Below are 25,889 nucleotides of genomic sequence, written 5' to 3' on the forward strand. Positions count from 1 at the left end.
GGGTACACTTTTGTGTAGTCTGATGTGAAATGGATCTTAAATGTTCATTTTTGGGGGACACTGACTGCTATGACGCTCCTGTTCCTAGATACACTGAACTGATTAATTTAGTTCGGGAGAAAAGAGATAAAAGCCCACCTACACTAAAAAACTGATTGGTTGATTTAGCGAAACAGGCCAGGATGCTCTCTGTCTTGGATGTGCTTCAGACACACACGCACCACCCCTCTCTCTCTCCCTCTCCGTCATGTTCGCGCTACACTCAGATGCACACGCGATTTGAAGTCTCGGTCTCGGTATCTTGACAAATGACAAAAATAGTAACGCACAGTGACTTGGATAAGTAACTTTAATATGATTACTGGTTTGGAAATAGTAGTGCGTTAGATTACTCGTTACCGAAAAAAGTGTTCAGAATAGAGTAACGTGTTACGCATTACTGGCATCACTGCCGGTAGCCATGGTCAGACCTGATTTTGTCAGTTAATTATTATTATTATTATTATTATTATTATTATTTATTTTTATTTAATCTTGTTGACTAGGGGGTTGCTCTTTAAGATTTAGGAGGGTGCCTGGCATACTCCCGTTTTTCCCGGGTTCTCCCGTATTTCAAGGTCATCTCCCAGCACCCTCCCGTTTTGTTATTTCTCCCGGAAAACTCCCGTAATTTGCATGGCCATCAAACTTCATTTTAAAATCATTGATCCATTCATTTTTTCTATTAGTCTGATATCTCCCAGGTTGCCAGATTGTATATGAAATACCCCCGACACATACACGATCACTTAGTTTCAATTTCAACCGTTTTGTCATAGGCTAAAACCTGGCAACCCAAAACCCAAATAAGGAAGCGGGTGCCGACTGCGCAGCCTGAGTCTCATCGTAAGCAAGCGGGCTAGTTGAATGGCCTACTCCAAAACTAGCTGTTGTGAAATTGTTGGGAATTTCATTGAATAACACATCACATAAACTGTTATTAAGTGTTGCTACACTGAACTTGTGCCCTCTGAACCAAATCTGACAGCGAGCAGCTTTGGCGTTTTGGAAGTAGGCTGCAGGCAGGCAGCTGGTGGATACATAACTGGCATGCGTAAGGTAATGGTAAGGTAAAAGCAATGACCTTTCAATGCAGTGTTGAAACACGTATATGAAACGTATTAAATATGCAAACACTGATCCGGTATAAACACTAACCCCCCCCCCCCCCCCCGAAAAAAAAATCTCCCGTTTTTGGAAAGCTAAATGTTGACAGGTATGGTGCCTGTTAAAGCCCTATGTGCCGAAATCATGAAAAAAAAATAATCCAGGAGCTGTGGGGTTGAACCTGGTGTTGTCAGTTTTTTCTTCTGCTTTATCTTGTAGACTTAGGGTAGCTCTTTAAGATTAGGCAGGGTGCCCAGTGATATCCCTTGGGCAATTTCATATATTAACAACCTTATCATGAAAACATAACAAATTCTCTTCATTCCAAGCTGAATGTGAAATGCATCAATAGGCCTAAAAGTCAAACAGGGAATGTTACTTGCGAGTAAGATGAGGACTACAGTACACAGCGAGTAAGATGAGGACCTGAATGGCAGTTTAACAGAGAAGAGATGTAGGTGGAAGTTCTCCAATAAAGGATTTGCAAATGAACAGTAACCAGTGTCTGGGCGTCTTTCTGCTAAGGATGCCCAACCAATTCGGTCAAATAGGATACAGTGATGTGTATTAAAATTGGCACCAGTTAGAAAATCTGATAGCAGATAAACTGTGTCTAGAGCTTTAAGGGAGGATGGGGTAGCGCTACTATAGATTACATCCTCATAATCCAGCATAGGCATAAAAACGGCTTCAACAATCCTTTTTCTACAAGACATGGGGAGGCTTGATTTGTTTCAATCTTTTTTGGTGAGATAGTTAATATGGAAAGAGAACTGAACAGTTTTTCATCAAGCCAGATTCTCAGATACTTACATTCAGAGACTTGTTCAATAGTATGACCATTAACAGTACAAAGACGCAAGTCATTTGGGTCAGTGCTTCTGGCTCTAGAGAACAACCTAAATTTAAACTGATCTGCATTTAAAACCAATTTAAGATCAGTCAGGGCTTCCTGTAGAGCATTAAAGGATTGTTGCAAATTTTCCATGGCAAGTTTGAGTCAGCAATACAGTGTATTAGATAGACATGACAGTTTTTCAGAGAGGAAGCTATTTCATTAATATAAATGGTAAAAAGAACCGGACATAATACAGAGCCTTTCAGGGACAACCTTAGTTATTTGCAGGAAGTCAGACTTTACATTCCCTGATTTAACACATTGAAATCTATCTGAGAGATAGTTTTGAAACCAGCTACTAGTATTAGAATCAAAACCTATGTCTTTTAGATTTTGTACGAGCAAAGTATTGACGACTATTTCAAATGCTTTTGACAAATCTACAAAGAGGGCAGCACAATGTTTCCTACTGTAATTTGTGACCAAGGTAGCAGCTGAGATCGTGTTGTGTTTTGCTCTGAAGCAAGCAAAACACAACACGAAGACACGTGCCAGAAGAGATAGCAAGGTTAAACATACAGTATGAGTTAGTTGCTCTATTACGAGAGGAGAAGATAACTTAAAAGAAAGGGGTCTAACTTGTCCACTCCAGTGGTGCTCCTAGGGTCAATGGCATTTAGTGCACTCGCTACCGTAACATTTTGAACGTCAGATTTTTTTTAATACAAGTGAATATTTAGTCTTTTTTTATTTTTAGCTCTTATAAACGGCCTGATTGTAAATAGGAAAGCAGAAGTATCATCTAAAGTCAAGAAGAGGCAGTGCTGTAGGAGGCGTCCTGATTCCATGCACCCTTCTCATCACAGGGTAAAGCACAGCACAGTGTCAAATCTCAAATAGGAGAATAAAGTAATATTTGCTCACTGTTAGTAACTGTAGTGTGATTACTGAATTTAGAACAGTAACATGTTACACTACTTGTTACTGACCAATGTAATGTGATTACAGTAACGCGTTACACCCAACTCTGGTTACTAGTGCAACCAAAAGTTCTTGTATGAAGATAATATGAACTACCACTATCATGTATGTCTCTTTGATATCATATTACTAGTTCACAAAGCTTTGAGTTTGCTAGTAAGATCTCTGTAATTTTGTACTATTTTTGCTAATTATCTTTTGCCATTAAGCTGTCTTTTAAAACACCTGACAAGGCTGTTTTCCTGGTGTGGCCCTATCAGCCCACACATAATGCAATTTGGACTGTGCTAGCCATTGTTAGGGCCCAACAACCAACCCTTGCTCTTTTACAATATAGTCACCACAAAACGTGCAAGAATCCACCATATATCTCAACTACTTAACCCTTTCGTGCCCGTGCCGAACATTCCATTTTTGGTGCTGGATGACCTCCTCACACAAAAAAACGTATTTCTTGAGTATAATACATACCATCAATGGGATATACATACCATTATAATCAGAAGGATCAGTTCTATGAAATGATGTAAAATACATATAGTAATGTTGATATAGTAATGAACAGTATTTGAAAATCCTCTCCAAATGTATATCCGGAATTTGTCAAAATCTAATTTCATTCACATAAAAATGAATTTTCATCATATTTCTCTACAAGATAGAGAAAAATATAGAGTGTATGAAATGTTCAGCAAGTTGTGGGCTATTTAACAAAAAAGACTGTATTGGAATATCATTAACCTTTCAAAAGTTATGATAATTATTCTAGTGATCAGTGTAAAACAAATGCAGGAAACGGGATTTAGAATGTTGACAGAATTCACATTCACTTTCTCTCCAACAACATAAAAGTATGCATAAAAACTAATAATCAAGTCAGAAACAATGGTTTAGATGTATTTGGTCTATAAGAATAAACCAGTTATTTGTATATAAGCAAAGCTACAGTCAATAAGAATGACATTTAAAAAAACATACTGTACCTTACCAGTAATAAGTAAGTAAAGGAAGTAAGTATACTGTATTCATTGAAGACCATTTTGGAAAAGAGATATAAAATACATTTGATTCAACAAATACAACTTCCTTATATAAATCAGTATAATATGAAAATTATATACATATATAAAATGTATTATTATTCCTGAAAAACTAGGAATACAATCAACATCACTCAAAACTCAATGTGTTCTAAACATTTGAAAGTGGAGAACAAGCCTGTGGAGAATAAACACATACACACATATACACACAAACTCATACCCACACACACACACACTTACAGAGGAGGATAGGGAAAGGTGGGGTGGGGAATCTGAAGGTTGAACACAAAAGAGCTATGACTCATTACTAAACGCATCCCCTTTTGCAGAATGCCAAATCTGACAGCAATTTGTTTGTTTATCAATAAAACAAATTGTCCTACCGTTACACTCCAGGGCCATACAAGCTACTTTAGTTTTATTATGTACGTTTTTTATAACAAGCTCCTGCTGTACAGGAATATGTACTTGATGGAAAGACGACAGAGTAGTAGTTGGAGCAGCTGAAGGTGAGGCTGAAATTTTAACGGAAATGCCTACCAGCTGTTGTGATAGATACCAAACCTAGGTTCAACACCAGATTCTGCATTGCATTGTCAAACTTGAAATAACAAGAAGCTACTGACAAAAGTGCTTTCTGGTATTTTGCGTTTTTTGGAGTACACAATATGTATTCATCATTTGGTCAATGTCCCCTGATCCCTGCCAAGACTTGGTTCCCCAGTAGCAATGGATATTAGGGAGGGAAGTGAACCCCATGTAAATGATCAATCCCAGAAACCTGTGAAACTCTTCTGGGGTCTTTGTCCCATGGCCCTGCACTGTTTGCATACGATGGCCTACTAAGCACAAGCTCCCATTCCTTCCGGTTGGTAAAACCACATATGCCTGGGACAACACTGTGAGTAAAAAAGAACATAACAAGTCTATTTTACACAGTTTTTTAGTCTGCACCATCCTACGCACGGCACATAAATCTATACCTTCTTCCTTCATCCCCTCATGGTCTTCAGCATTGTGAGCGCAAGCTAATGAGCAGTCAGCTACCTCTTCAGGCTTGCGAGAAGGTCTGTGTAGGTCTTGTCATCCTCCATCTGAAACAAGAGCGAAATCATACAAATACCTTTATTAATGTAAAAAATAAAATCACAAAACTACAGATTTGTGCATGTATGCACACAAAAGAAGAGGTAGCCTAAACTATTGAAGCATCCTCAGAATATACTCGAAATATTTCTAAGTAGGCCTATGAAAAGTCATTGTATTACACATGGGTTTAGCTACCTTAAATCTGATTGCCTGGCTGGCATCAAGATAAAGACAGATTACATTTCACCTAGTAACAAACTGCTGAAATGCAATAATGACATTTCTGACAGAATATGTGATTTCACATCATGTTTTCTATAACTAAATATTGAGAGGAGTTGTGCTTCGTCTATTTCAAGTCATGCCATCTTAGAAAATGTTGAGACAAGCACGTCTGATGTTTGTCATTTAGAAGTTAGCAAGCTAAAATAGTTCACTACAGACTGCACCACAGATAACAACCGGAGGAAAGGCAATAAGTTAATTACATTTCTGACAGAATATGTGATTTCACATCTTATTTTCTACAACTAACGTTACATATTGAGAGGAGTAAAAATATCGCTCAACTTATTTCATGTAAGACAACGCAACTTAGAAACGCGGCGCCCATTGATTTATTCAGCTTTGATTTGCTATACTGTCTTGCCAATATAATGCTTACCTAACAAGCAAATTGGTACTAGAAAACAAACTTACCTACAGGTTATATACTAACAGGTTTTTAAATGAAACTGTCAAATGAAAATAACTGACATCAAAAGCAAACGATAATATTGCAAGCAGTTCAGAATTATACAGTTAACTAAAGTTACGTGACAATGCACTAGCCCCCCGCTAAGCCATAACATTGACGCTGATGAGAAAGCATATTTCTGTCAAATAACATGATTTAAGGACTTCAAATTAAGATAAACCATAACTAGAACCAATGTAAAAACAATATTACCTCATTTTATCCAGCTGTGTGGTTTCCAGTCGAGGTAAACTCCAACTTAAGTGCAGGTGGCATCCGGCTGTCCACGTCAAATGCACCAACTCAAGTGAAAATATTTTTTCAAGACTCATCTTCAAGTATCCAAAACATTTCTCGCCATAAACCCCTTAACCAATCATATCAAATTGAAGCTTATGTTGTCAGCATTACGGGGAAGATTTCAGAAATAAAATCAGTCATTGGACAGCTGAGATATTAGACGATTGGCCATCGTTACTTTTGTAACGAAATTAGAACGGTCGGGCTCGTAAGGGTTAAAACCACCAACTACTTGGACCCCAATGATTGCCGCTTGTGGATATATTTATTTATATTTTCTATTTATGCCTAACAATGCCCTGTTCAAAAATCACTGGAACCTACAGCCTCTTAGAACTAGTTTCTTAATTTTATCATCTGATATTGCACATCCAAATACATTTTTCCAGAATAATGATAAATGCCTCAGTTAATGTGTAAGAAAATTTACTCCTTGAGCTTGTGTGTATATAACCTTTGAGAAAGATATTTGATTTATGGTTTATGTGGATGTGTAATTTCCTACAATTGTCAACTTGTGTTTACCATCAGGTGAAAAATGTGCTTCAACAGATGGGATTTGGTCGTCAGAAACGAGGGTACAGGGACATTAACTCTGTTGACATCAACATGAGTGACCCTCTTTTCACAAAGCAGTGGTATCTTGTAAGTAATCACATCACTCTGTATAAACTTGTATAAGGATCCTGAATTGCTTTATGTTAAATTTAAGATGATGTTGCTTTATTTGCCAACACATAGTGCATCTTAATCTAATGAATTGTCACCTTGTTGTAGTTGTACAGTTCTGTTTAAAATGCCGTGTAACATGTTATGAAAGTATCCAGTATGAAATTCTATCTAAGAAGAATAAGAAGCCATCATGAGACTTGCAGAATCCATGTCTGGCTATACACTCAGAAACATGTATTTTGCAGACTGTAAATTATAATAAATAATATAATAAATAATAAACATAAAAATAATAGGGGAAATCATTGCTGATTCAAAAATCAGTTCAAAAATCTTTCATCCCATTTGCATAAGTCTCCTGCACACTTTTCTCATTTCTCTGGCTGATTTCCTTGAAAGTCAAAATCTTGATACTCTGTCTGATCAGATAAACACAGGCCAGGCAGATGGCACGCCTGGGCTCGATCTGAATGTGGCTGAAGCCTGGGAGCTAGGATTCACCGGGAAAGGGGTGACAATTGCCATTATGGATGATGGTATGTACTTTATGATGTATAAAATGACTCACTTGAGTCCTAATTATCTTTTGCTTATCATATTTTATAAAGATTAACAATTCTAAAATGAGTAATTCCGATCCGAACCGTATATGATTGTAAAATCCAATTCCATTACTGCGCCACCACAAACTGATACAAAAGTTAGATTTGCTGTGTCTTGCCATTGCTTGCCAACAATTCTGATAGAATGATTATCTATGAATAATCATTACATTTCTCATTGCTGTGCTTTTATTTTATGAAATCTTACTAGGTATATAGTAAACATTTCTTATACTGTACTTTTTATTTGGTTCATCAGTTTGTCATACAGTATAAGTGCAATGTAATACAAAACAATACTTCACATGCTTACATGGAAATTTATCCACCTATTTTTAGGAATTGACTATCTACACCCAGACCTTGCGGCAAATTATGTAAGTCATAAGGTTTTATTCGTTTTATAATTTGATTTGGTTTGTATCTGCTCCATTGTGCATCTGAAACGTTGTAATGGAGAGTCTGAGTCCCCCAGAGAAGAAGAGTGGATGTCATTTATGCCAGTTACTTTGAACAAGTTGTTTGATACTTTTATCTCTCTATAGTTGGATGAGAAAAAATGTGGGTACATTTTGTAATTTAATACAGATGAAGTGGTTGGCCCCAGGTCATTGAAACTTAAAAGCTAAAAGTAAAGTATTTGATTTGATGACTAATTCAGAGCCCTCTTTAATAATAACCGCAAATATTTTTATATACATTTTATTTATAATTTTATTTCCTTAGGGGGATTCTGACAACAGTGTCTTTGCAGTTTACATATGACTGATCATAAAATATAAAGGGGTACTCACACAATTGCCGATGCTGTGGATTTAGTCCATAATCAACCGGGACAGCCCTGTACTGTATATTGTATATAACCTTGTGTATTAGCAATATACTGTACCTATATCTATGAAAGATATATCTGGGGTCAGTATCTATATACTCAGTATCTATATACCTATATCTGTGAAGAAAATACAGTGCACATATACAGTGCAACATAACAAAATGTGGAAAACTTGAAAGGGTGTGAAAACTTTCCAGGTGCACTGTATCTGTGGTCTCATTAAAGTGTAGAATTTTAACAAGTTATTCAAATTTGCTATCAAAATGTATGCTGATCTGTTGCTCAAAAACAGATATATGTTTGTCCCTTTTAGAATGGAATATGTTTTTATTGTCATTGTCACAGGTACAACAGAATTTTAAAGTGGTTTCCTGTCAGTGCATCATTCATAAGTCTATTAAAAATATAATTAAAAAAAGAATAGGAAGCTACTGAGCCGCTGCAACTGTGTGTGCTGCCATCTTGGTTCCTAGGTTACTAGGTTTTTTACGGTTTTCAGTTGTGGGTGTGATGCCTTAATTGAGGTTTAGAATAACAGGAAGGACAAAAATAATAACATTAAACAGTGAACACATAACTCAGGAAGGATAGCAGTTGGTCATGTGCATCCTCTCAGATAGATGTTGAATATCCCAGGGATTGACCCATTCCAGTTCACCCAATATTCAGCTTCAATATTCAACACAATTAAAAGGCGTACTCAGAGAGGGTTGAAGCGGAGTAATCAAGGATGTTTGGCCTACTGGTGCCACTGGGAGTAAATGTGTCCTACAGTAATTCAACTGTGATATTATGCTTTCAGTATAATTCATGGAGAGTCAGAAACAGCTAAACAAAACGATTGGATACCTCAGAGTAGGATATGGTTGATAACATTTCATTCTGTTTCGTTATAGGCCAGGAAATTCATAAACATGGCACAGCATACAGCCATCAAATAACTAATCAAACAGACAGCAATAATAGCTGTGCAATAGTATGAAAATCATTTTGTTCTGCCTTGGAAGGGAAAAAAAAGAACCACCCATCATCTGTATTGTGGAAGTACTGCACACGCTTCACTGCTCTGCTGTGTCTTGCTGCGCTGCACACACTTTCTCTGGAAACCCAATCTTCCCTCCCACAACCTCATTGCTGTTATGTTTATCATCAAACCCACACACTCTTTTAACAGCAGTCAGTGACTTATTGATTAATTAAGTGCAAACAGTGACTTGGCCTGTACGCTCATGGCGAACACTGTGCCTTTTCATTTTCCGTTAAATATACTAAAGCTGAGACAGATGACATAATCAATGCATTCAATTGAAAGGAATAATTTATCCGTGCTCTCAACTGAATTAAAGAGCTATTGAATAGAAGTATGGAATTAGTGAGGGACAGAAAAGGAAACAAAAGTTTAGTGATCAGGAAATATATATAGTAATTGTCATCAAACAGAGAGATAGTACAGGGCAGTAATTCTACACAATTTAAAAATGCCAGGACTGTTCTGTGGCTAACATAGCACAGTGTAAAGAGAATAATATTACTTCTACCTTGGTGGGGGATAGGGTGACCACCAGGGAGACTTGCTTCGACACCTCAAAAAAGGAGGACAAAGAGGAAAAAAGCTGGACATCCCAATAATTCCACTGTCAAGGGGGGCGGAGGGGTTGTCTTGGGTACTGCGTGGAGCCTATGTATGCCACTCTGAAACCATGTGAATGTATTGATTTCATAATTGCTACTTAGACATTGTTCGCTGTTGCTCTGGCATATGTCAAAAAGGTAGACACATAGCCCAGGCCTGTACAGAGGGCTCGAAAGCCAGACTGTCCAAACGAGTGGTCTCCCTATTGGGGGAATAACCCTCACAATTTAGTCAATTTTAGTACTTGCATTTAAAGACCCACCTCTTATGTAAGTCGTTTTGGGCAAAAGTGTCTACTTAACTTAACCTCAACCTCATCTGTCTGGTAAATAAACCAGCAATATATTGACAACTACCTTGTTCTCACAGACCCCATGAAATACCTGGTCAGCAGCTGCCAGGCATACTGTTTTCTGCATCTGCCTCTGCATCTGTGCGTGCATCCCTGTGTGGTTCCAGCCTTTGCGGCACAATGTCTATATGATATCTCCCAGTTAATCACAACACAGCTACATGGACTGATTACATCCCATAATACGGTGTTTGTACAGTATATTCCAAGTGGCTTTTAGTGGTATTCATTAAACCTGCCACAGTTAATATCTACTTAGGCTAGATGGACTGGTTGTCTACTCAAGGTCATCGGGTCAAAGGTCAGGATCACATGAGGTCCTACATGTAATTAAGTGCAAGTAAGATATCGTCCAGGTTGCTTGAAGGTTTTTCATCCATCATGACATAATTAATCTCTGTAAAGGCTACATGAGGAGATATAGTATAAGTATAGTATAGTATAAGTATATATACTCTTTTGATCCCGTGAGGGAATTTGGTCTCTGCATTTATCCCAATCCGTGAATTAGTGAAACACACTCAGCACACAGTGAACACACAGTGAGGTGAAGCACACACTAATTCCGACGCAGTGAGCTGCCTGCAACAACAGCGGCGCTTGGGGAGCAGTGAGGGGTTAGGTGCCATGCTCAAGGGCACTTCAGATGTTCCTACTGGTCGGGGTTCGAACCGGCAACCCTCCGGTTACAAGTCCGAAGTGCTAACCAAATCAGATCAGGCGCTCAAGACTCTAAGGTCAAGGTCATGTAAAGTGCCTGTTTCTTCATAACGTCAATGCACACACCATTACTTATCAATAGATTGAAGAATATTGGCCTAAACTCACATTTCATCCCTCAATGATGGTGGCAAACACTCTCTCTAAGGTCTAGTTTGCCCCAATAAAAAAGTGTGTGCCAAATACAATTTAGAATGAACTCAGGAGGCATTGTCTCTAACATTTTTGCATCGGTAAATTCAGATTTATTTATATATAACTAGATTTAGATGGTTTTAGATATCTGTTATTCAGAGGAAGAATCTGGGTTTAAAGTTTAAAATATGCTTTAATAAACAATAGTATTTGTATTTAAATATATTTCCCTGCTGTAGATACTCTGCTTTAATGCGTACATGTATCATTGCAAGCACAAGTTTTAATCACAGCAGCAAAATATAGTGTGATGAATTTGTTTATTTTACTCACACCCCAACCTCCCTTTACCCTCTTATATTCATACTTTAACCCCCCTCTCACTGTGGAATCAGACAAAAGAATATTCTCTCATTGCTTAGTACTATATTGACTACAGAACGTTTAATACTGAAAAAATAAGAAGCCTTACACAGCACATAACATTTTTGAACCCCCCTCAGGTATTATAATCTTGTAATAATATCTGTCTTCTATTAGGATTATAGATCATTAATTCATTTAGATGTCAACGCATTTATTGTCAACTGAAATCCACATAATTGTGTATGCAGAACAGAGGCCCTGGATGTATTTTTCTTATCTAATTGATCAATGTCATTGCAATTTGTTGAAATGACAGAATGATGTCATGTCTCTGATATTTTATGACATGGTTTGGTTTCCACCGTTCCAAAAAAATCCACCCATGGTGTTAATTATTTGAAAAGAACAACTCATCAATGTCTGTTTATACCAAACTCTATCTTCCCCATCACTGTAGGGCAAGTCTGATTAACCTCCAGTATTTTCATGTTTTATTTGCTATAGATTCTAATGTGCAAATTAGTCATGAGAGAATAAAGCAAAACAAGCAGTTACCACCACATCAGGAACCTCTCGAGATTCACTTGATTAAGATAAAGGAAATCAGAGGAAACCTTGATCTTAGATGGGTTTTGCTGACTCAGATTCTTTCCATTTGCTATTGTAGTTCAAATTCATGGGTATCTCTTGGATTATTAATATGCACATCAGATTCCTGCTACTCCTTTGCCCATTTGAATAAAAATAAATAACGGGAGAAATAAGTCTGCCTTTCAGCTGTGAGAATGTACTGCTACTGCAACTCAAGAGATATGGCATCTTGCATGAAGTCAAGAGATGTTGAAGTAATGGTGGCTATTAATTTGCACTTCTCACAGCACATTATTATTCCTCTAATAGTATAATAATAAGAATGATTATTTATTTATTCTTTATTTAGCCAGTAAAGTCTCATTTAAGATACAATGTCTCTTCTACCAGGGAGTCCTGGTCAATAGTAGTAGTAATAATAATGATAATAATACTTTTTGAACTCATAAAATAAACAAAGCCCAATAATAGAATGTGGAATATTTTGTCTCATAATATGTATTCTAAGGGTGCTTTCACACCTGGCTCGTTTAGAGCAGTTAAATTGGAACGTGGAGTGCAAAAAAATCAAATTGTTTGGTATATTTCAACACAGCAATCACACTGTGATTTGGAACCAAACAAATGGGCCGAGACCGCCCACCTAGAGCCTGTGATCCAAAACAAAATAGGTATGAAAGCCCCTTAAGATATATGTATATTATTTCTGAATGCTTTGAAAATGCTCTCTTGGTTATACTAGCCTTCTTTCTGTCTCAGTGTCTATATAGTATTTTACCCAAACTTTTTTTCTTTCAGAATGCTGAGGCCAGCTATGATTTCAGTAGTAATGACCCATACCCATACCCCCGTTACACAGATGACTGGTTTAACAGGTAATGGCTACACATTGGGACAGGGGATTTGACCCACTAGTTTCTCCCCACTTTGTCAGGCACACTGCTGTATAGAGCAAATGGACCTATAGCCAATGGCAATTCCCAAACATATTTTTTAACAGGGGGTGCACAATATTATGTTTTCGCCATTGGTATTTAGAGAGCCAGAAATGGCACTACATTTAGTTTATTAAAAACCATGGTTTATTTTTTAGAGGAAAAGGACTCTCTCTCTCTCTCTCTCTCTCTCTCTCTCTCTCTCTGTGTGTTTAGGAGACTTTTAGTCAGAAAACATTTTTACTTACAAAACTATTTAAAAAAATATATAGCTGCAAGCAGTAATGTTGGGACCTAACAGCCTAGCTAAACATTGTTGTCATGAAAACATGTTTTTATGTCAATGGCAAGGTGGCAAGCACTCAACAAGTATCATGACATCCGACCAAAGATTAGCAGAGATATGACCTCACTTCCTATTTGGCGGCCTCATCTGATGAAATTGACAATAGGTAACTTGTGAGGCTTGGTCTTTAGGTTATCTGTGCCAAATTTTGTGAAGAATGGATAATATGTGTGACCTGTGAAAATGTAGGCTTCCTCATTTCAACACATTGAAAATCGAACATACAGCTTGAGGTGCAGACATGAAACTTGGTGAAAAGAAGATCTGTCCCAAATCAGTGTGCTAAAATTTCACAACTTTTTATCAGACAGTTCTATGGGTTGTCAAAGACTCCTATGGCAGAAGAAAGAAGTAGTAGAAGAAAAAAGGGAGAAACACTTAGGAAGCCTTTGCAGCTTTGCTGCTAGGCCCTCAAATACATGTGCTCCCTTAGTGATTGATTCTGCTAAGACTTGGTCCTGTCCTTGTTGGAGAGGATTCCCTGCGTAATGTCAGATGCTGCTAGAACATGCAGGAATGTGTGAGAGAGAACAGATTGGCGGCCCTCATGTTTCAAGCCTCTGTGGTCAAAGACATGACCTTTCCTTTGCCTTCTGCTACTTTACAAACCTCTGACTTTGAACACTGTACCATGCTAAAAACATCTCTAAGCGATGTTACGTGGTTTCTAAGCTAAACATTTTTGTTTAGGAGTGTTTCCATTGCATGGGAGGGATGGGGAGGGAGTAGCGGGCTAGCTCTCTGTTTTGTTTGAACATCAACAGAAGTGACGTTACCCAACATCGCTTAGAGCACCTTTAAAGTTTTTTATGTTGGTGTGGCTTTTCATTGATTCACTAATCTGCCAAATTTTGAATTGAAATATTTTTTAAAATACTTTCATAGCAAATTTGGATGCTGGTGATTAATGTAGATTAATTAATCACAGAGTATGTAATTAAGTAGATTATTTTTGTAATCGCTTGACAGCCTTATTATTATTATTATTATTATTATTATTATAATTATCATTTCGGGAAGAAAACAGCACATACATTATCCGTCTCAGTTTCATCCTCATATTTAGCCGTTCTCCTCTTTCCTTTTTACATATATTTGCAGTCATGGCACCAGATGTGCAGGTGAAGTATCTGCTGTAGCAAACAACAACATCTGTGGAGTGGGTGTTGCTTACAACTCCAAAGTGGCTGGTATGTTTTTACCAATGTGACAGAATCAGCTTATATTACCCAAGCCATTTGAGCTTTGAGCTTGATAGTAATTTAAATAGCAGAAATGATCTTTAAGAAAAAATCCATAAATGTTATGACAGTAAAATGCAAAGAAATAATATCTTCTTGAATTACTACACACAGGTATTCGAATGTTGGACCAACCCTTCATGACGGATATCATTGAGGCGTCCTCCATCAGTCATATGCCTCAGGTTATTGACATCTATAGTGCCAGCTGGGGACCCACTGATGATGGCAAGACGGTAGATGGCCCACGGGAGCTCACACTGCAAGCTATGGCGGATGGCGTTAATAAGGTAGACTGTTTATCAAGGAGTGGTGATTAGAAATGGATTTAGTGTGCCATAGAGACAGTGCTATATAAATTGATAAAAAATTCACCTCACATAAAAATTCACCTCACATTCACCTGACACCTGCAAAAATTCACCTGACATGCAAAATGTCAGCATGCAAAATGTTTAAAAGGGTTTAATTCTTGGCATTCTTGTTAAATTTGTCACTAATATCAGTTGGATGGAAAAGAAAGGGTTGTATGTAAAATGCTGGGGTTTGTTTTCAAAAGGGAAAAATAACTTTGTGAAAAATAACTTTCACGTGAATAGCACAGCATAACAATCTCTCACAGTATTTCAAGTAGCATTTTACAATTTAAATGTGGCTGTTAGAAATAGCGACATCTTTCTTTTTCTCTCTCTCTCTTTCTTTATACATAAAAAGGAGAGGTGCATCAGTGTGGGGTGGAAATAAAGGATCTAGAATTAACAGCAGTAAAAAACATAAGTAATAATCTCTCTCTCTCTCTCTCTCAAGCTGTGATTGGTTGTTAAATTATAGTTGTGGGCAGAGCCAGGCAAAGGTAATCAGTGAAGGGGTTGTAAGGGTTAAAGTTGATCAATGGCATTGTTGAGTAATCCCTTTAAACGGAATGCATCAGATGAGATTACAATGTGAGATGTCAATATTGCTGTGGGTTCTGGACAGTTTTGATGAAAAAACCATACTGCCAGAGGGGGACGAAGTACACAATTCCTTTACTTAAGTGAAAGTACAGATATACACCTTGTGAAGTATTACTCCAATACAAGTGAAAGTTGCTAAATCAGATTTGATTCCTTTTAAAATGCTCAAGTATTCAAAAGTACAAGTATTTTCCCTTTTTAATGTGTTGTAATGTAATGTTTATTTGGTAATTAATAGGGTATACATCCTTTGGTTGGTCATAGGACTTGAACAGACCTTTAAGTTCCTTTCATCCAACAAAAACATTTTATCTTTTTTCATAACTTTGCAACTGTTTAAATGATGTAATAATATAATTTCAATCATTCATTCTCTGTTCACAATTTTAAAACATTTTCACTGCCAAATACAACCAGGTTATTTATAAAGATCTAGCTATGTGGTGAATGTCAGGAGATTGTCTAATTTCATTCCAACTTCACAATGATCATGAGAGGATAGCCTGGTTAACACCAGACTCCTTCTCAAATTTCAATTGCTAACAGGTTTGTCTGGGTTCTCTTCTATGAAAATTCTGCAGTCACTGCCGTCATTATCCTGTTACTAAATGTTTCCTAAACAGTTACCTAAAATTAGACAGACTAATGATTGATCCTTGCTTGATTTGTGTTTTGATTTTTACAAAAAATATTATTATTATTATTATTATTATTATTATTATTATTATTATTAGGGGTCCAAGCAGAGCAGCTTTGTTCTGGTTATTATTATTCTTTGCTAAAAGTGAAGGCAGCATAAACCAGTTCAAAACACCAGATTGTTGGAAATGGAAATTTCACGCACTAAACAACAACAAAAACTATTGAAGTAATTTGTTTAGTTCCTCAGACAGAGGACAAAGACCAGCACCAGCTTGTAGTTACAGGAACGTTATAATAGAAACTAGGTAAAGGGGCTCTTTTGTTTTATTGTCCCACAGGGTCGTGGTGGGAAAGGCAGTATCTATGTCTGGGCCTCTGGAGATGGCGGTAGCTATGACGACTGTAACTGCGATGGCTATGCCTCCAGCATGTGGACCATCTCCATTAACTCAGCCATTAATGATGGGCGAACAGCTCTGTATGATGAGAGCTGCTCCTCAACACTGGCCTCCACCTTCAGTAATGGACGTAAGAGGAACCCTGAGGCTGGTGTGGTATGTGCTTAATTTATTTGTGTGTTTTTTATTTCTGTGTGTGTGAGTCATTTAGAAGTACCTCTATGTAAAATGTTCCGTTTTTAAAATTCCCTTTAATTTTAGTACACATAACAGATTTGTATTAGTAACAAAGGATATTTAAATAGAAAAAAAACAATATAATGACATTAAATTTGACCTGGGTGGACTTGCAGAAAAGCCTTTACAATTGACCAACAAAGAGTGGAAGATATGAAGGAGAAGCAAGAGAGAGAAAGGAGAGAAAAATAGTGTAATAAAGGATTGAAGAAAGATCAGCTCTGTCCCTAGGCACTAAAGGGATGTTTCTCTATCTGGTTGCTGCTGTTTATGTGACGTTTATGTTGTGCAATTCAGGCTGTGCCATTAGTACATTATGAATCCAGCTAAGGACAGATATATCAGTTTGTGTTATCCTGTTATAACATGAACATGTTATCTTCCCAAAAAGCTAATATGCATTTTACAACTTTTCCTCCCATAAACATACAGTAAGGTACAGTAATATATGCACTGCCATCAAAAGCAGATTATATTTTACTATTTCAATCACACTCAAGTGACTAAATTTTGTTTTGGCATGTAAAACATCCTTGTGTGATGCATACACACACCTTCAATCCTTCAGTGCCCCTCGGAGCAACATAGTGACGTTAAAGATATGTGACAACCTAGAGAGTCAATCATGCATGCGTGTCCATCAAACTGACATGTAAACAGGATCAACATTTCTTTGGTCAGCTATAAATATTCAAACAGATGTTTCTCTATTTGCTTATCTGAAACTTGTGTATGGGCACCTTTAAGAAAATCATACAGTATTGGTTTAAAACAATGTTATCATAAGATAGTGTGCACTGAGGTGAATAAATATGTAATAATTACTAATATGACACTTGGCAGGCCTGGGTCTGCTACAGAAGCTTGTATTTCAAGGACCAGCAATTCCCAAATCATATTCAAGTTATTGTACATTTATGTACATTTCCCTGTTGTATTCCCTCGACATGCTAGCCTTGACTATATTACCATACATTCCTGCTTCATTTGTGTATATTGTCAGGGTGTTGATGGATTCAATAAGATGTGATGTGAGTCAGCGGATTTTTACTGTTACTGTGTATCCTTTTGGTGCAGGCCACCACAGATCTGTATGGAAACTGCACTCTGCGTCATTCTGGAACCTCTGCTGCTGCTCCAGAAGCAGCCGGCGTGTTTGCGTTGGCTCTGGAGGCGAAGTATGTACACCTTTTCCCCCTACAAAAGGACGGTGGAAATTGTCAAAAGAGAGAATAGCATCACTATGCAAGATAGCTCTGTTGGCTGGCATACCTAACTAAGCAGATAAGCTGTAATGAGCTACACTTCAATTACAAGCAGGATAGGGACTCTTCTTACCTATAGTCAGTTTTAACAATGGCTTTTTGATTGAAGCCCTCAAAAACCCCCTTTATCTGACAAATATACAGAAACACTTTCAGGCTACCAAGGAACAAATGGTTGCAGAGGTTTGTATGCCCACCACACCACTGATTAACATATGCTAAGACACATAGACCTATAATTAACAGCTACATTAGAGAGAAATGTATGAAATCATATTATTGAAGTGGTATTGTATTGTTACCAATGATAGCAAAATCATATTTACCAGTGCCCCTCTAATATAATGAATTTAACTCTAAAATGGCCATTTGTAATGTGATATTAGCTGCGTTTTCAAACAAAAGTGTCCTTGTTTGAACATGTGGACACCATCATTACCCCATTATTTGCTCCATTCACTCCTTTCTGTACGGACACCTCTGTTGTCAGTTGAAGGCATATGGTCGTGTTGCACAGTTAGTAAACATTGATGTGGACTTGCTCTTGTGAAGCTGCAGTGTTTACTTACCTCTAAATAATGATGTTGCTGTCAGCAGGAGAAAAGAGCAGCAGGCCTCTGGCCTGGCTGAAGGTAAATAGTGCATGTGAGCTTATGAGCCCATTCTCTCTGCCTAAGTACACTCAAGCTGAGCACTGATATAAGGCTCTTAGTGACCAGAGTAAATACACACCTTGATGCAGAAATGACTCATTTCACAGACCAGGCTCAGGGTTCCTACGCAGTATGGAAAACCTGGAAAAGTATGGAATTTGATTTTAGTAATTTCCAGGTCTGGATAGGTATGGAAAAAAGAAACAAGGGTATGGAGAAATATTTGTGTTTCCAGACTATTGCATCTACAGTACTAATCACTTCACTCAGGTCATAATGAACCATTCCTACTGTTGTGTAGCTTAACTGTCAGTCCACATCATCAAGATACAATTGAATGGGGGTCCTCAGAAAAAAAATTCTCCCACAAGGGGACCCTGGTACCAAAACCAAATCGAGAACCCCTGTTCTATGCAAGTGCCCTACACCATTGTGCACTGGTATGTTTGCGTAGCTCTGCTATTTTTGGCTAAAACACTGGTAGACTTTTTTGATTTTGTAAAAGATACCAAGACATGGATACTGCATTATCTGATAAACTGTTATTGCAAACAAATAATATTGTTTATGGTGATTTCTGAGGCCTCTGCCAGCAGTGCACTAGTCTCCAACATATGTAGGCTATGCTGTATCTACAGAGAACTAAAAATGTGAGTGCACCTTCCAACACAGCACTTCCCCCAACGAAAAGTATCCAAGTGCTACCAAGTTAATAATAAACATTATTATACAGCTCTTCACAATGCTAGTAGAACACTCCATTGACATAGAATATGGTCAGAAAAATGTACCGAGAAGTTTGAAAATTTGAGTATGGAAAAAGTATGGAATTTTGAAATGGAAAATGTCTAGGAACCCTACCCTCTCTCTCTCTCTCTCTCTCTCTCTCTCTCTCTCTCTGTGTGTGTGGTGTGTGTGTGTGTGTGTGTGTGTGTGTGTGTGTGTGTGTGTGTGTGTGTGTGTGTGTGTGTGTGTGTGAATAGTCCGAACCTGACCTGGAGGGACATGCAGCACTTGGCAGTTCTGACCTCCAAGCGAAACCAACTTCATGATGAGGTGCACCAGTGGCAACGTAATGGAGTAGGTCTTGAGTTCAACCACTTGTTCGGCTATGGTGTGTTGGATGCCGGAGGCATGGTAAAGATGGCTAAGGAGTGGAAGACAGTTCCAGAAAGATTCCACTGTGTTGCTGGTTCGGTCCAGGAGACACAGTAAGTCCACAATATTCACTCTTTTTTATCTAAGACCCTGTAGCTATATGATGCTAAGTTGTTAGTGGCTATTTGACCAATTTCAGATATACACAGGAGAGGTGTTACAGTTGACAATTTGCCTCTGACATCCATCAGGAGTTTGCTGTCCCTCTCACACTAATGACATTTTACTGTCCCTGTTATTTGCCGGCAAAGAGTTACCCTCAACTCTTTTGTTCTAAAGCAAACACACCAGTGATTTTAAAACCTTATTATGGCCCCTATTTTAGCAATGGTATTTTAAACGCATGGTAACTAGCGAATAGCTTAATTAAAGGTGCTCTAAGCGATAAGTCATACGTTTTTTAGGCTAAAACATTTTTTGTCACTTACAGCAAACATCACCTCACCATCCGCTAGCTGCCTGTGTCATGAACACTGTAAAAAAACGTGATCTCTGTGGACCACCCAGGCTCCAAAAAAGGCCACAAAACAACTCTGGCAAACCTTGCCCATAAAAACATATTTTATACTTCAAGAAAGGCAGTCTAAGGAAAGGAAACTTTTGAAAATAAGTGTTGCCACTACTCAAATAATCACTCTTGTGCCATTTCATAAGAGATCAGTCAAACATGTTTCAATTTGACATCAGAAAATTCTGCCAACAGGTGGAGAAATATGTTAATCTGTCTTCAAAAGGGCGAGTGATATTAAAACCAAAATATCAGTGATGCAGTGGGTATACGTTCATAATGATGGGGAGTATTCAAAAGGATGCCATTCAAATACCCTTGAAAACCATACAACAAGTCAACAGAAGCCCTGTTAGAAAAACAGGCCCTGTTAATCCAGTCTCCAATCTTTTTTCTTTTAAAGAATGGCTGGTGGACTATCATCCCTTACTTGCTGTCGTCAGTGGGACTGGTGGTGTTATACTGCATCTGACGAGATTGATATGAAATTAAATGCTCACATTATAAAAGGGTAATCTGAATGAAATAATGCAAGGTGTCATCCTGGGCCTGAAACATTTTATGATTAATGAATGGGGTGAATAATGAATATACAGTAATAGAATGTAATCCTTATGAATCAATATTTTATTAAGTTTGTTCTAAACACAATTTCTTACATATGAAGGGTTCAGATGCAAAAGCCTCTAAATGCCACCTATGTCAAAAATGAGATAAAGATGGTGAGGGGATGCTCTCCACACATAGTATACGCTAATCAAATAATTTAACTTCTAAACCCACTAAATACCACTCTCTTCCTGGTCTGAAATATTGATTTATAGGCAAAAACCTATAGGAGCCTGAATTTAAATGCTCATTTAAAAGAAAAATGGTCAGACGGATTTAGAGGGTTTTGCATCTGAACTCTTCATATATAGCTTTATTACATATCTGTTGAATCTTCTTTCTAAGAAGCTCTTGTCCTCTGGTTCTCTTCCCCCTCTGTGCCCTCTCAATGTGACAGTGGTAATGGCAAAGGCCACAGAAACCTCCCCTGGATAATGCCATTATGGACACTTTATGACTGCACAGGCCAGCCCCTTTGGTGCTATCACACAGCTCCACAATGGCAGTTAGACCAAGGCTTTTGTGCTCCCACAGCAACACAGCAAGCTTTTTTAAACCCACGCAATACTTTCTTTTTTTGACTGAAGCCTTTTCTGGAAAGGACATATATGATATAATTGTCTTTTCTCTAATCTCTCCAGTCAGTATACCCTTTAACTTGTCATAAAGATTATTCACAAAATAATCTTTATACATAAAATTATTCACAAAGAATAATTCTACATACAATTCATACATAAAATTATTCACAAAGAAATTTCAATACATAATACATAAAATTTCAATACATAATACATAATACAAAAATTTCTAATACATAAAGCACCATCAGTAACACAGTCACAACAAGACTAATGAATCCCAGACCCTATACTGTAGGCAACAGTAGGAAGGGACAAATGCAGAGTGTACAGTATACTGAATACTATAGAGGGACTGTACAGAAGGGACAAATGCAGAGTGTACAGTATACTGAATACTATAGAGGGACTGTACAGAAGGGACAAATGCAGAGTGTACAGTATACTGAATACTATAGAGGGACTGTACAGAAGGGACAAATGCAGAGTGTACAGTATACTGAATACTATAGAGGGACTGTACAGAAGGGACAAATGCAGAGTGTACAGTATACTGAATACTATAGAGGGAGAAGGGAGGAAAACTGCTGAGAACAAGCAGATGTACTTTCATCAGCCAATAAGATTACAAACAGGAATATATGTTTAAAAGGAACGACTGCACCTCACCAGCACCTGGAAGGCTGTGCACAGGAACTTTATCCTTTTTAGGAATATATGTTTGTATTGTTATTTATCTTCTATGTATAATGACAGGAGCATCTATCTGTCTGTGAGTGTGTTTGTTTGTTTCTGTTTTTCGCAGTGAGTGATTTCAAACGTCTTGCTACGGGCACGAGTGAGTGCAGTGCCAAGTTTGACGCTGTTTGGTTAAAAAAAATGTTTATTGTATTGTTAAATATTGTTAAAAGAAGCACACATTGACTTTCAGTGCTCTAGCCGCTGTAGACTCTCACACAGTGCACATGGGTAGAAAGTCACTACTGTGCAGAGCAGGCTAAGATGTTTGGATGATTTTCATGTCTGACCTCAACAATATAGACTGCCTCTGGATGGGGTTTGCTTACATTAAATTATTTAGTGGATTTTGCAACAACACGCCAACCCACACGGGTATGCACTGTCAATTCAAAATGACGTAAAAAAATATGTGTTCAGAAACTGACACCTTGGATAGCCTACTTTGGAATGTCTGTAGACTTACAAGAATATACAAATGACAATTTTGACTGCACAATCCTGAATCAAAACAAGTGACAATTCCAACTGCTAGGTCCCGAAATTAAGGACAGTTTCAGAATGCCACACATGAAAAGCATTCTACTCATTATAGCATTGGCCACCCAAGCTATAGACACAGAGTGGCAGAGTGTGGCATCACTTACAGTATAGCAGAGACTGCTTTTGGAAAGTCACACCGTTGTCAATTTCATATGACCATGCATCATTCCACAAAAAGTGTGTTTGTCTTCTCTATCATCAAGTTATTCAATTAGGATTAACATTCAATTAGCCTTAACTCAGAACAGCTGTTAGGCCAATGTCACTTTGATCTGTAAAAAAATGTCAAATGCAGCCATGCTTATATTCCGCCTACTGCACTTTTATTATAATATAATAATATTCAATATTCATTTTTGAATGCTTAGCTGGACTGATGTTTTTCCCTATCTCTATTTTTAAACCTGCAGGCTTGTAATTGGACTATGGGTTTTCTATAGGAATAGCATGTTTTGAACGGGCACTGCACTAGTTTTTTTAGAATGACAAAGTGCTCTGGCATTTAGACAACCATTTAAAATAGCAAAGATCTAAACTTTGTGTACAAAAAGTTCATGGACAATTAGTGGACTATTAAATCCTTGGGCTCAATACAATGTGTTAATACCAATCTACACAAACTAATGCTAATTTAATGAACAGGGCAAAACTGATTTAATACCACACCACACTAAACGCAACCCTGTGGGTCTTTGCACAGACAAGGAAGTTCTCAGTACATTAATTTGTTTACAGTGCGCCATTTCCATAAAACATCTGAAGACCGATGACAAACTGTTATTTAAAGTCACCCTCCATCATGTTTCTTAAAATATTAAATAAAATGCTAAAAATGACTAAACTCATTTCTGCTACTTTGCGCTATGTGACGTGTCAATAATTGGTAGTTTTAAACTAGGCCATTCAGATATAGAGATATCATTTAACACACTATTCAATCTACAAAGTGAAAAAAGGAAAGGAATTCTGTCTCGGAGCCAGTTAGCATGCAGCAACCTGAGAGTCATGGGTTCTATTCATGAGCAGCTGCTGTTGTCCCCTTGAGCAAGGCACTTATTATGCTATTAATTAACATCTATAAGTTGCGTTCTGTAAGTCAGGCAAATAAATAAAAATAAGAAAATAAAGATAAAGATGAATTACCATTCCCAAAAAATGACTTGGGCGATTAGCACTAATTATTTGTTATTGATTGAATTATTATTATGTAATAATTATTTTCACTTTATTTGGTTTTCTTAAGTTGACTTTCTATTGTTTCTTTTTGTTACAGTAAAATTCAGTCTGAAGACAAGTTAATCCTAACCATTACCACTGATGCCTGCCAGGGGAAGGAGAACTACGTGCGATACCTTGAGCATGTGCAGGCTGTGGTAACTGTAAATGCCAGCCGTCGCGGCGACCTCAATATGAACATGACTTCTCCTATGGGAACCAAATCTATCCTTCTGAGTCGCCGACCTCGTGATGATGATGCTAAGGTGGGCTTTGACAAGTGGCCTTTCATGACCACTCACTCCTGGGGAGAGGATCCTCGTGGAACCTGGGTGCTGGAAATTCACTTTCAGGGTGAAGTACCTCAGACAGGAATTTTGCGAGAGTGGACCCTAATGGTCCATGGAACACAAAGTGCCCCTTATATTGACCAGATAGTGCGTGACTACCAATCCAAACTGGCCATGTCTAAAAAAGAGGAATTGGAAGAGGAATTAGATGAAGCCCTGGAGAGAAGCCTGAAGAGTTTGATGACTAAAAATTAGACTACTGCATGATGCCCTTTCTCTCACACTTTCTGTCCTTCTCTCTCTTCTTTGTTGGCCTCTATATTTTTCTTTTCTGTGGCTGCTGTTTCCTGTCTTTTGTTTACTATTCCTTGTATCCAGATCATAATAACTGTAACGTATCTATAAAGGGAAAAAATGCCTTGTTTTCTGTATTGTTTTTATTAAAAAAATGTATGTAAATAGAATATAAGTATATACGTACTATATTATGTTCTCCACCTTAATCCTTTTTCTCTGAAAAGACAACTGTTGTACAGTTTGTGTAAATTATCATTTGTGTCATTCTACTTAAAGTTTAGTATCTTGCAAACAGCATTGACAAGTTATTTGTTATATTTTCATGCTTTTTTCAATTTATGTGTAAAAGGCAAAGACTGTGGAATAATTTTAACAACTAATTTCAAGCTAATTTCATATCCTCCAGTCTATCTACAAATAAATCTACTTAACCGCTTCTTATATTACTAGACTGAATAAGTAGACTTTACTCAAGCATTATAGGTAAAGATATTACAGAGGTATTTTCATACTTTAAAGATATACTATGCAGTTTCAGGTATTTTTAGCTTCCCCAGGGGTCGCGATATATTTATATTTTACTCTGCCGTTGCAAATAGCCTACTTCTGTACACAATGAAAATGCTTTTGTTGTGAAGGTGAAGGATTAACAAAGAGCTATATCTACTGACAACGATTCTAGTGAGATGTCTTCGGGTTAACTATTCTTGCATGGCTGGTTCTCTCGTTATCAACTCGCTACGGCTATGCTGTATGATTATACTAGGTGAACGACTCCCCTATTACAAGTTTGTTTACCATCAAATTAGCTTTGTAAAGGTTATATTAGGGTAGAAATATTGCATAGTGTGACTTTAACATGTTGAGAGTAGAGTGGCTCAGCTTCGGAATCATTCTGTTTTTGCAGACGGCATGACATTTTGAACAAGCATAGCCTACTACTGCTTAGTGAACTAAAAAATGCTTGCTGTTCATCATGGCCTCAGTGGAATTTCTGTTCCTTCCTGGACAACTGATATAGTGGGAAGCCATAGTTGCAAAGCCTGAGACAAACCTACAAGCCAGGTACAGGCCAACATGTATAAATTGTACACTTGGTTCACCAATATTCAATGTATGACTATGTACAGGTCATGGTGCAACAAAGTATGGAGGAAGGTGCGATATGTCTCAATTCATGTTCTATCACATCTTACCAGTTCATGTGGACTTTATAGTGCTGAACTGATTTGGTTCAT

At 37.5% G+C, this 25,889-nt stretch overlaps 1 protein-coding gene across 1 annotated transcript in view; it reads left to right on the top strand.

The window, feature by feature from the left end:
- Positions 1–25,097, top strand: part of pcsk2 (proprotein convertase subtilisin/kexin type 2) — a 34,419-nt gene extending 9,322 nt beyond the window's left edge. The window contains exons 3-12 of the mRNA XM_042066038.1: positions 6,665–6,778; positions 7,233–7,341; positions 7,747–7,784; positions 12,838–12,914; positions 14,422–14,510; positions 14,676–14,851; positions 16,498–16,713; positions 17,872–17,972; positions 19,696–19,923; positions 24,123–25,097. Coding sequence (XP_041921972.1) covers positions 6,665–6,778; positions 7,233–7,341; positions 7,747–7,784; positions 12,838–12,914; positions 14,422–14,510; positions 14,676–14,851; positions 16,498–16,713; positions 17,872–17,972; positions 19,696–19,923; positions 24,123–24,609 — 1,635 coding nt within the window. The 3' untranslated portion in view covers positions 24,610–25,097. The remainder of the gene's footprint in view (positions 1–6,664; positions 6,779–7,232; positions 7,342–7,746; positions 7,785–12,837; positions 12,915–14,421; positions 14,511–14,675; positions 14,852–16,497; positions 16,714–17,871; positions 17,973–19,695; positions 19,924–24,122) is intronic.
- Positions 25,098–25,889: the final 792 nt, after the last annotated feature.

Source organism: Alosa sapidissima, chromosome 16 (assembly GCF_018492685.1).
Source record: "Alosa sapidissima isolate fAloSap1 chromosome 16, fAloSap1.pri, whole genome shotgun sequence".
Lineage (NCBI taxonomy): Eukaryota > Metazoa > Chordata > Actinopteri > Clupeiformes > Clupeidae > Alosa > Alosa sapidissima.